The sequence below is a fragment of the Monodon monoceros genome, unplaced genomic scaffold (genome assembly GCF_005190385.1).
Source record: "Monodon monoceros isolate NGI ecotype Baffin Bay Population unplaced genomic scaffold, NGI_Narwhal_1 Super_Scaffold_10, whole genome shotgun sequence".
Taxonomy (NCBI): domain Eukaryota; kingdom Metazoa; phylum Chordata; class Mammalia; order Artiodactyla; family Monodontidae; genus Monodon; species Monodon monoceros.
Window position 1 is genome coordinate 42,679,972 of NW_021703766.1, and position 11,180 is coordinate 42,691,151.

An 11,180-nucleotide genomic window follows, 5' to 3' on the forward strand; every position below is an offset into this window, starting at 1 on the left:
GGATGCTTAAACAGAAAAGAGATTAGGTAAACACTAGGAAAATTGAATAAAGTGTGGACTCTAGTTAATAATAATTTTTTAAGGCATCCTATTCTTATAACATCTCTAACACAGAAGCAAACAAAGTATTTTAACAAAGCATTCATTTATGCTGATTCAAACTGGAGCTTCAAGAAACCAAGGCAAGCGGTAACATTAAGTTTTGTTTTTGTTTTTATTATTTATTTATTTTGGCTGCGTTGGGTCTTCGTCGCTGCACGCAGGCTTTCTCTAGTTGCGGCAAGCGGGGGCTGCTCCTTGTTGTGGTGCACGGGCTTCTCATTGCAGTGGCTCCTCTTGCTGCAGAGCACAGGCTCTAGGCGAGAGGGCTTCAGTAGTTGTGGTGTAGTCTTCAGTAGTTGTGGCTCGTGGGCTCTAGAGCGCAGGCTCAGTAGTTGTGGCTCACGGGCTTTGTTGCTCCATGGCATGTGGGATCGTCCCAGACCAGGGCTCAAACCCGTGTCCCCTGCATTGGCAGGCGGATTCTTAACCACTGAGCCACCAGGGAAGTCCCCTGTATAAAGACATTTTGAGGCAGAGAAAATTGAACTCAGTCTGGGTGTTAGATGATACTAAGATACCCATTTTCTTGGGTGTGAAAATGCTGTTTTTGTTTTGTTTTGTTTCCTTTTAAATACTCCTTATGTTAGAGAGACATCATGAAGCAATTATGGGTGAATTGATAGACGTCTGGAATTTGCTATAATGTAAAGCAAAAAAATAAAAGAAGTATAGACGAAACAAGAAGGGTAGAATATTAGTACGTGGATGTTCATTCTCCCTACTGTTGTGTATTTTTGAAAATATTCATAAAACATTTTGAGGACTAAAAAAAAAAGGAGGGGTCAGCTGTATCCCTAGAAAGCACAGACACCGAAACTATACACGTGACCTTATGAGGTGACGCATTTGACTACTATCTCTCGGCCTTTGCATGAACTGTATTCCTCCTACCCAGAATCTCTCTCATTTTCATCCAGCAGAAGTTTTCAGACGTCACCTCCTCCAGGAAGCCTGAGTCAGGCACCTCATCTGAGCTTCCCACATCACGTCCCTGTTTTTTCTGGGACTCATTGTCTGGTAGCGTGTCCGTCTACCCCAGAGTGGGCGACCACGGCCCCCAGCTATATCCAGCCTCGTCCTGCCCTGGGATCATTCGGATTTCAGTGTGTTTTAAAACTTCCGGAACGGGCCTCGCGGTGGCAAGGGCGGGACCTCCGAACTTTCCTGAGTTCTTAAAGATCAAGTTTCCACTTCAGGAACGGGGACAACTGACTCTACAGTACTTTCGTTAGCCCCTGTTCCTCCATGTAGGCGTGGCGGTCTCGCTCGGCTGCACTCTCATAGACTCAGATTCTTCCGTAAAACTCGTTTTTCCGGCACTCTGATTGGCCTATACTCCTCCTTGGGGCGGGCCCTTCGGGTGTGGCCGGGTTCTCATTGGCCTTAGGTCCCCGTTGACGAGCCCCGTTGGCGCATGATGTCATGTACCGGCGCCCGTCACTCTCGCTGAGACGTCATCCGCTGGCGCCAACCCTGACGAAGCCAGGGAGTACACAGCGGAACCGGCGGAGGCGACTGAGTTGAGGCGGTAGTAGTGGCGACAGCGACGGCAGCAGCGATGGCCGGGGCGGGGCCAGCCCCGGGACTCCCGGGTGCAGGAGGACCTGTGGTCCCGGGCCCTGGTGCTGGCATCCCGGGCAAGAGCGGCGAGGAACGCTTGAAGGAGATGGAGGCGGAGATGGCCCTGTAAGGCCCGCGACAGGGCGCGATAAGAGCCGTCCCACAGCCAGAGCCCTGGACCCTCCAGGCCACGATAGGCCCGACAGATGGCTCTATCTTGGGGAAATGGGACTTTCGGGATTGTGGGGGCGGGAGTAAGAAGGAGAGCTTGGCAGGGGTGAAGGCGCTGTCGCGATATACCCAGCGTTCCAGAATTGGTGCAAGGTCCTGAGCTGTGGTGTCTGTCCTGCCCCCCCCCCCAGGTTTGAGCAGGAAGTTCTGGGGGCTCCGGTTACAGGAATCCCAACTGCTGTGCCTGCGGTGCCTACCGTCCCCACGGTAGAAGCAATGCAAGTCCCAGCAGCTCCTGTCATCCGCCCAATTATCGCCACCAACACATACCAGCAGGTACGGCTGAACTAACGCATATAATAGAGCACGTTGCCTCTGAACACAGTGTTTGTATACAGAGAGCTATTAACGTGTTGGCTTGTTGATTAATTAGTGTGACAAATATTTCAGGTGCCAGGCATTGAGGACACAGTAGTGACTAAGACAAACAATATTTCTGCCCATTGGGAGCTTTTATTCTAGATCATGTTGGCCAGTAGAACTTTCTACAATGATGGAAATGTTCTGTATTTATTTAAAATTCATACTAAAATTAAATAGTTCCTCAGTATCATTAGTCACATTCAAGTGTTTTATAGCTAAGTATATGTGAGTAGTGAAGAGAGAGACTACTAAAAAGAGAACAAGTAAATGAAACTTGTTCATTCTCTCAACAGATAATTTTCCAGTGCCTTTTCTGCACTAGGTACTATTCTAGACACTAGGCATATAGCAGAGAACAAAACAGAAAAACAATCACTACCTTTTTGGAGTTTACATTTTACTACTGAGAGACAGGTCAAAGTAGAGTAAGAAGGGCAGACGTTTATGAGCGCGATCAGGGAAGGCCTTTCTGAGGAGGTGACATTTACGCAGATATAAAGGGCATGATTGAGGGAACCAGGCAGATATCTGGGGGAAAAGTATTCCCAGCAGAGAGAACTGCCAATGCAAAGGCCATGAGGTAGGTGCATACCTGACATGTTCAAGGACCAGCAGGGAGAATAGTGTGGCTGGAATGCAGTGAGCAAGGGAGAGGGTGGGAGGAGAACAGCACAGAGAGGTGGTAGAGACAGATCTAGTAGGACCTTGTTGGTCATCACAAGGACCTTGGTTTTTACTCGGAGATGGGAAGCAGTTGAAGGGTTTTGAGCAGTGAGGTGATGTGATCCAACTTAGATGTCACCAGGGTCGCTCTGGCTGTGTTTGGAGGACAGACTATAGGGGGCCAGGGCAGAGTCAAGGAGTCTGAGGAAGAGGCTACCATAATACTCTAGGCAAGAGATAATGGTGGCTTGGACCAGGGTGATGGCACGAGAGAGAAGGAGGACACGCTAGACATAATTTCAGGTAGTGCTAAGTGCTTTGGGGAAGATGAAGCAGGATGATGAGAGAAGTTGCAACTGGGAGGGGCTAAGGACACCTTCGGCTAGTGTGGTCCCAAATGCCTCTCTGAAAAGTGATGTTTTAGCCGAGACCTAAAGTTTGATAGATAGCCACAGAGTGCAAAGAATGAAACCCTTGGCCTCCCAGGTGAGCCTGCCAGGGCAGCTTGGGGGCACTGAATCAGGCCTCTCACCCAAGCCTCCTCTCCAACAGGTCCAACAGACTCTGGAGGCCCGAGCAGCCGCTGCAGCCACAGTGGTTCCTCCCATGGTGGGTGGCCCACCTTTTGTGGGCCCAGGTAAGTAAGGAGTGGTGGAGTGAGGGAGGCAAGGTGGTGAAAAAGGGATGCCTGGGACTTTCCTCCAACCATCCTCATTTCTCCCCTCCCAACAGTTGGCTTTGGTCCTGGTGATCGGAGTCACCTGGACAGTCCAGAGGCTCGAGAAGCCATGTTCCTGCGGCGAGCAGGTAGGTCTGGGGCCAGGAAATCCCACATTTCACCAAGCACTCTTGTTTCAACTACTTCGCCCTCTCCATTTCATCCCCATGATGTCATTGTCTTTCTAAAGCATAAACCTGATCGTGTACTTTGTCAGTTTGGCATTAGTAAGGCTTCACTTGATCACTGCAAACCAACCCCGTTACTGTCACTCCTAATCCTTACGCTTTGCTATGTTTCTTCATAGCACTTCATGCTTTAGAACAGTTGTACAATTTATTTATTATGGTTATCATCTTTTGCTTTCTCTAAAAATAAGGTCCATGCCAGCTAGTAAGTATTACGTGCTCTCTGTTGATGGGATGAACAAACCATCAAACAAGCACCTGTGCTCCTCACCTGTCAGTCAAGACCCTACATCACCCAGCCCCTTGCAGAGAGAGAGCTGCATTTCCTCCTCAGGAGCCCCACACATTGCTGGGATATACCAGCAGAGCTCTTGCTGAGGTCCCTTCTCTCCCCTGCTCATTGTCGCCCAACTTTATTCTTCCAAAACCTATGAACTAAACCCAAATCCAGCTATAACCCAAATCAACTAAAATCTCTCCTCTCCACAGGTCACTCACTCCTACTTTGTGTTGTTGAGATGACCTTTATACACACAATTTTTGTGACATTCGTATTTCCTTATGTGTTTGAAAAGGGTATGTGTTCTGTAAAGTTCTGGTGTGATCTCTATTAGATTGTACTTGTTAATTGTGCTACTTAAATCCTGTTACACTTTTTTATCTGATATCTGAGAAGGTTTAACACCTCCTACCCTTTAGTATGGTTTTGATCAAAGTGCATATCTGACATAGTCCCCTGCCCAGCTTCCAACCCTGCTGTGGCTCCCCAGTGCCCTCCAGAGGACATACACAGTTCAGCCAACAAGACTGCTTGGATGCCTACTGACCTCTTGACCATTCTCCTATGATGCTGTCCAACTCTAACATCCTCTATTACAATTACACTAAACTGAAAAGGGAAAAATTTTTGTTTATAAATGTTCTCCTTGCTAGTAATATTTCCAAACTCACCCTTTGCCTGACCAACTCTTCATTATCCTTTGGGTCTCAGCTCACAGGTCCCTTTCTCCAGGAAGCCTTCTCTAGTCCCCCCAGCATAGGTCTTCTGAGCTCCCACTGCTTCCTGGGCTCCCCACTCCCAGCCTCCATCACTCTGCCTGGGCTTTCCCCCATCCCAGCCCTGATCTCTCTGGCTGTCACTCTGGTGATAGGTCTGCTCTCTCCTGCTCTGGACCAGGAGCTCCCTTAGAGCCCTTGGTCTTTGGTGTGTCCCTAGCATTGCACAGGACAGGGCCAGGCCCAGAGGAAATCATCAGTGGTAAGTTTTTGTTGAATGAACAAATGAAAAGAACCCTGCATCTCCCAGAAGGCTCCCCAGGCTCTTCTCCAGATTTCTTGGTTCTGAGAGTACCCACAAGCACACACCTTGCCCCAAGTGCCCCAGTCCCCCTTGACACACACCCCCATCTCTCCCACAGCTGCGGCCCCCCAGAGGGCCCCTATTCTGCATCCAGCCTTCATCCCTCACGTGCTACAGAGAGCAGGTGAGGGGGCCAGGGTCATCATCCTGCCATGTAACTCCTCCCCAAGCCCTCCGATTTCCCCACTAACACCCTGACAGATTCTGCTCTTTCTTCCACAGCAGGTGGCCCCCGCCCTATGGCTCTGCGGCCCCCTCACCAGGCCCTCGTGGGCCCCCCTCTGCCTGGCCCCCCTGGACCACCTATGATGCTGCCACCGATGGCTCGGGCCCCAGGGCCCCCTCTTGGCTCCATGACTGCTCTGAGGCCTCCTCTGGTGAGTGTGGACAGGGAACTGAGGGTCAGAGGTGCAGTGGGCTGGGAGGCCCTCATCCTGGCCCGGTGGGCTGTGTCCACCAAGTCCACCTTTCCTGTGGCTTTTCATGTCTCTGCCTTCTCACTCTCTGACTTTGTCTCTGTCTTTCCCTCTTTCCTTCTGTGGCCATATCTTTCTGTTTTTTTCTTTTTATAAGGAAAGTATAGAGAGAAAACACAAGTTACAGGTGTACTTCTCTCTCTGTATCTCTGTTTTTCCTTTGATTGTCTCTGTATTTCTGTCTTCATGTCTTTTTTTGTCCCTATGTCTGTCTGTCTCTCTGCCTGTGTTTCTCTATCCCTGTGTTTGTCTCTAACTAGAGACTCCTTTCCCTGTCTAGGTGTCTCTTGCCTGCTCTCTGGTGCCCAGGCCTTTGCTCTGTTGTACAGGGTGGAGGTGGTAGTGAGGTCTGAGCCTGTGATCTGGCCCCCCTCATGCCCTCCTTTTTCCTACAGGAAGAGCCAGCAGCACCCCGAGAGCTGGGCCTCGGCCTGGGGTTGGGCCTGAAAGAGAAGGAGGAGGCTGTGGTGGCAGCAGCGGCCGGGCTGGAGGAGGCTGGCGCAGCGGTGGCTGTGGGGGCAGGGGGCACCCCAGCTGGCCCTGCAGTCATTGGGCCCAGCCTGCCACTGGCCCTGGCCATGCCTCTGCCCGAGCCTGAGCCCCTGCCCCTGCCGCTGGAAGTCGTGCGAGGCCTACTGCCCCCGCTGCGCATTCCTGAGCTCCTGTCCCTGCGTCCGAGACCCCGGCCCCCTCGGCCTGAACCACCCCCTGGCCTCATGGCTCTTGAGGTAGGCAGGGAGCAGAGCAGTGGGGGCACAGAAAGGGCTGATTGGGCAGACAGGAGCCCAGGGGCTTCTTCACGCAGAAACACATGGCATCTTCTATCTGTGGAGGTAGGAGAGACCCAGGAAATTGGAGGGGTTGGGAGGACATGGGGAAGAGGGAGGCAGACACACACACCTGACAGCCAGCAGCACATCCAGTGCCCCAGCTATGGAGGTGGGAGGACCGGGTAGGCAGAGGAAAGTGGGGGAACATGAAGAGGGCATACGGGTCCAGCAGACTCCAGCATCAAGCCCTTTGCACCCCATCCCTTTCCTCTGCAGGTCCCAGAGCCTCTAGGTGAGGACAAGAAGAAAGGAAAGCCAGAGAAATTGAAACGCTGCATTCGCACAGCAGCTGGGAGCAGCTGGGAGGACCCCAGCCTGCTGGAGTGGGATGCAGGTAAGTGGGCTCGAGTGCAGGATCTGTGCTGCTCCACCAAGGGAAGGCGACCCAGGTAACTGCACACCTCTCTGAAGGGCAGCATTGTTGTTAGCCCACCCCGGGGAGAGCCAGACTAGGACACTGGGGGGGCAGGCCCTTGCCCGGCCACTGAACAGAACTTGGTGGAGGGGATTGGCACCTAGGACCTTCTGGCCTCTGTTTCATTCATGAGGGGCCTGGCTTGCTAAAAGTGAAAGAGCATTCTTTTGTCTCCTAACTTTTTATGAAAAATTTTAAATACTGAACTGCAGAGTTAACAACTATATATCTACCACCTAGATTCAGAGATTAACACTTTGCTGTATTCACTTTAACTCTCCACATGTTTGTATCTTTTTTTGGTTTTTGCTCAGTCATTTGAAGTAAATTATAAATGAAGTTATCCCTTCACTACTAAATACCTCAGTATTCATCTCCTAAGAAAAGTGATATTTTCTTTCATATCATTACACGATTAACACATCTAAGAAAATTAACAATAATTCTGTGGCATCGCATATTCTGTTTATATTCATATTTTCCCAGTTGTCCCCAAACTATATTATAGCTGTTTTTCCCCCGAATGAGAATACATGCGGTTTTGTGTCACTAGATTATCTTTTAATGAGAATTGTCTCCCTCCCACTGCTTTGTCTTATGTATAATAGTTTTTTGATGTGTTCAGACTGGTTGGTTTGTAGAAGGTCCTACCCTTTGTCAGATTATTTCTGCCTGGGGTAAACTAACTTGTTCTCAGAGAGTGCCCTCAGTCACCACCAGAGCTATGGGGCAGCCACAGCGGTAGCCAAGGAGAGGGTCCTGCCTCCCATCCTAGTCTTTGACTTCTGCCTCTTTCCCTGGGACCGTCTACCCACCCCAGGCCAGAGCCATGGCAGCGCCGGCCCAGATGTGGCCAGTGCAGGCTGTAGGCCCTAGTTCTGTGACCTTGGGCAAGTCACTTAGCCCTTCAAGCTTCATTTTCCTCATCTCCAGCAAGAGGATGGTAATAGTATATGCTCACGGGGGAAGGGATTCTTTGGGCTTGAGCACATTTGGTCGAGGCTCAGGCCCAGCCCAGGGGATATGTCCAGGAATGGCAGCTGAAGTTGGCCTTGGAGAAGAATCAGGCAGTATGTTCAGGTTTAAGGGACTCAAGGGGGATTAGAGTGGGCTTTGCAGAGGAAGCAGAGCTGAGGAACGATGAATTCTGTGGTACCGGGGTGCCATTATGGGAGCCAGTGGGTGTCAGGGGCCCAGGGAATGTCCATGGGGAGGTGTTCAGGAGACCAAAGGATGCTGTGGGCTTGGAGGACAGGCCAGGGCTGGGATGACGAAGGTAGGGGCTTCATCGAGGGAATGGGAGAGCTGGCCCTGGGGTGGGGCAGGGCAGGGCAGTTAGTTAAAAGTGAGGACTCTGGAGCCAGATGCCTGAGTTCTTGTCCCAGCTCTGCCGCTTCCTGATTAACTTGGGGCGGGTGACTTGACCTCTCTGTGCCTTAGTGTAAAGGGTTGTTGAGAGTGCCAGATGTGCTAAAACCTCATGGGTGCTTAGCAGAGAGCCTAGCACAGGGTAAATACTATACAGGCATTGGCTGTTATGACCAAGAGGGCCCCAGGCAGAGACTGCTGGGCATACAGAGGAAGAGGGCTTGGTGATGTTTCCAGAGAAGGTGGGGTCATTTAAATAAGACTGAGCCAGACATCTGTATCCTCTGACCTCCTCTCTCCCAACCCCAGATGACTTCCGAATCTTCTGTGGGGATCTGGGCAATGAGGTGAATGATGACATCTTGGCACGAGCCTTCAGCCGCTTCCCATCCTTCCTTAAGGCTAAGGTGATCCGCGACAAGCGCACAGGCAAAACCAAGGGCTACGGCTTCGTCAGCTTTAAGGACCCCAGCGACTATGTGCGCGCCATGCGTGAGATGAATGGTGGGTGCAGCCTTCCCTAGGGTCAGTGGGCATGGCAGGCATCTGGCCTGAGCCTGACCCCAAGCCTGACCATGAACCCTCCCTCCCACAGGGAAGTATGTGGGCTCACGCCCCATCAAGCTGCGCAAGAGCATGTGGAAGGACCGGAACCTGGACGTGGTGCGCAAGAAGCAAAAGGAGAAGAAGAAATTGGGCCTGAGATAGGGTCTGTGGCTGGGCACCCGCTCCCACCCGGCCGGGCGCTGGCTCCTCCCCACAGTTCTTTGGGAAATCCTCAACTATCCACCCACCCATCCTCCCCAAAACCAGTTTCAATAAATTTACGTTCATTTCCATCCTTGGCTAGGCTTGGAAGCACTCTTTGGGGGGCAGGGCTTAGCATCCCCCACTCTGGGAATAGTGGGGAGCCTTGAAAGTTTACTCAGACAAACATGCAGATGGGCATTTTTCGGTCCCTGCTGCATGCCCCTTACATCTTCTTGAAACCTCTTAAGTGCACGTCCAGTGCAGCCTGTTCCACAGAGGAGGAAGTAGAGGCTTAGGGCAAGGCCGAAGCCAAGCAGAGGCTCAAACCTGTGGTCTTCTGACTCCACCCTGTGTTCTCAGCACCAAGATAAGGGGGTCTTCTGGGCCCTGCCCTTCTGGAGCTCACAGCCTTCCAGGCTTTCATCCATTCAGCAGACTCTCATCAAGGGCCTGGACAGTGCTGGGGACACAATGGTGACTTAAACAGCCACAGGCCCTGTTCCCTCCAAGTTCATGGTCCAGTGGCAGAAGATAGGGCTGTAGCCAGACAGTCACAGCCCAGAGTGATCAGGGTTGGGATGGGAGCCATCCTGGGAGTCAGGAAGGGGCTTCCTCAAGGCACTGGCCACTTCTGAGACTCTCATTCTCTTCCTGTTTTTCTCTCTCCTAGTCTCTGCAGTTGTCACCCTCTAGGTCTCTGAGACTGTTTTCCAGTTTCTTCACTCTGCCAAAATCCAGCCAACTTCTGCTCTATCTCTTTGAGTGTTTCTCTGTGCCTCCTTCTCTGTTTCTCTATGAGTGCCCCTCTGTTTCTTGTCTCTTTCTAAGTGTCCATATCTCTCTGAGTCTCTCTTCTCTCTCTGCATCTGTAAGTCTCTCCCCAACTCCTGTTTCCCAGCTCCACGCTTGTCTCTGCCTGTCTGAAGAAGTGTCCATGCAGGAACCTGAATGCCAAACTGGGAGCTTAGACTTTACCCTGAAAGCAGCCAGCCTTGAGAAGCTGAGACAAAGTTCAAGCAGGGGACTAGCATCACAGATTTGCACTTCAGAAAAATCTGGGGTTCTGGAAGGAGGCTGGAGCAGTGACCAGGCAAAGGAGGGAGATGGCATGGGGAGGGGATGAGGGCCTCCCTGGGACATAGCCATCAGAACCCCTGATTGGGAGAGGGCTTGGGAGGGAGGGGAGAAACAATGCCAAGGCTTCTCAGGGAAGCCAGTTACCCAGGAAAGGTGTCAAATTTCCTCAGTTCCTGTCTTCCTCCCTTACTGCCCCCTCTGACGTCACATTTTCCAGTCTGGTTAGAGGGGTGAGGGCCTCCCATCAATGGCAGGAAGTACCCTTCAGCCCCCTGCCACCTGGGCTGGACCACCCAGCTCCAGAACCCTCAAACCCCATCCCCACATAACTAGCCTTCCCTACTCCTGACCCTCTTCTATTCACTGCAGGCAAAGGAGGAGATGGAAAGAAGAATGATTCCAGAAAGGCGTGTTTTAAATGTGTGCATTTAAGTCCTGAGGGGAGACAGAAAAAGATCAATGGGGTTGAGAGACAGAGGGACCGAAATGGAAGGGATGTAGTGAGCAGAGACAGAGAGGTGGGGAGGGAGACAGGAAGAGACGAGAATTGTGGGTCTGAGGCAGTACAATGGGAAGGCAGATGGGGAATAAACCCAGGGAGGGAATGAGATGGAAACAGATAAGGAGATAGGGAGAGAGATAGAAACACTTAAAGACAGGTGGGGAGGAACTGAGACATCAGAAGAGACTTGAGGGAATTCCCTGGGGTCCAGTGGTTAGGACTCCTTGCTTTCACCTCTGAGGGCGCAGGTTCAACCCCTGGTCAGAGAACTAAGATCCCACAAGCTGTGAGATGTGGCAAAAAAAAAAAAAAAAAAAAAAAAGTTACTGCAGTCAGGCCTGGTACAACAGAGACCCAGGGCCAGGGACGTCAACCCAGGGCAGAGAGACATGGAGAGACAGATACATACAGACAGGAGAGAGGCCAGCTTCAGGGAGAGGAGGCTCCAGGCCTGGTGGGGCACAGCAGGTGGAGACTCCTTTCAGACCCCTGGGTTAGATGGATGGAGGGACTCGTGATGCCCGAGGGCTCTGTGGTTCAACCAGCGCTGGGTCCAATCCCAGGAGCCCCAGGACCA

General features: G+C 51.6%; 1 protein-coding gene across 3 annotated transcripts; it reads left to right on the forward strand.

Annotated features, from left to right (window-relative positions):
* The first annotated feature begins 1,521 nt into the window (after positions 1 to 1,521).
* On the forward strand, positions 1,522 to 9,113 carry RBM42 (RNA binding motif protein 42). 3 transcript variants are annotated; one of them, XM_029201304.1, is made up of 10 exons: positions 1,554 to 1,788; positions 2,025 to 2,169; positions 3,472 to 3,556; positions 3,652 to 3,726; positions 5,244 to 5,309; positions 5,387 to 5,562; positions 6,057 to 6,389; positions 6,708 to 6,825; positions 8,584 to 8,778; positions 8,870 to 9,113. In XM_029201304.1, exons 1-10 carry the CDS (start codon positions 1,661 to 1,663, stop codon positions 8,980 to 8,982), a joined length of 1,434 nt encoding a protein of 477 aa, XP_029057137.1. In that variant the 5' UTR covers positions 1,554 to 1,660; the 3' UTR covers positions 8,983 to 9,113. The 3 variants fall into 3 exon arrangements, with proteins under 3 accessions (XP_029057139.1, XP_029057137.1, XP_029057138.1); XM_029201305.1 differs by having other exon boundaries at positions 1,580 to 1,788; positions 5,408 to 5,562; positions 8,870 to 9,108; XM_029201306.1 differs by lacking the exon at positions 5,244 to 5,309 and having other exon boundaries at positions 1,522 to 1,788; positions 5,408 to 5,562.
* The last annotated feature ends 2,067 nt before the right edge of the window (positions 9,114 to 11,180 follow it).

Bases quoted from the DNA above. Each gene is read 5' to 3' on its own strand.
- RBM42 (XM_029201304.1), top strand. From the start codon at position 1,661: ATGGCCGGGGCGGGGCCAGCCCCGGGACTCCCGGGTGCAGGAGGACCT. The intron at 5,563-6,056 runs GTGAGTGTGGAC...TTTTTCCTACAG, and splicing joins CTGCTCTGAGGCCTCCTCTG to GAAGAGCCAGCAGCACCCCG. The intron at 6,826-8,583 runs GTAAGTGGGCTC...TCCCAACCCCAG, and splicing joins CCTGCTGGAGTGGGATGCAG to ATGACTTCCGAATCTTCTGT.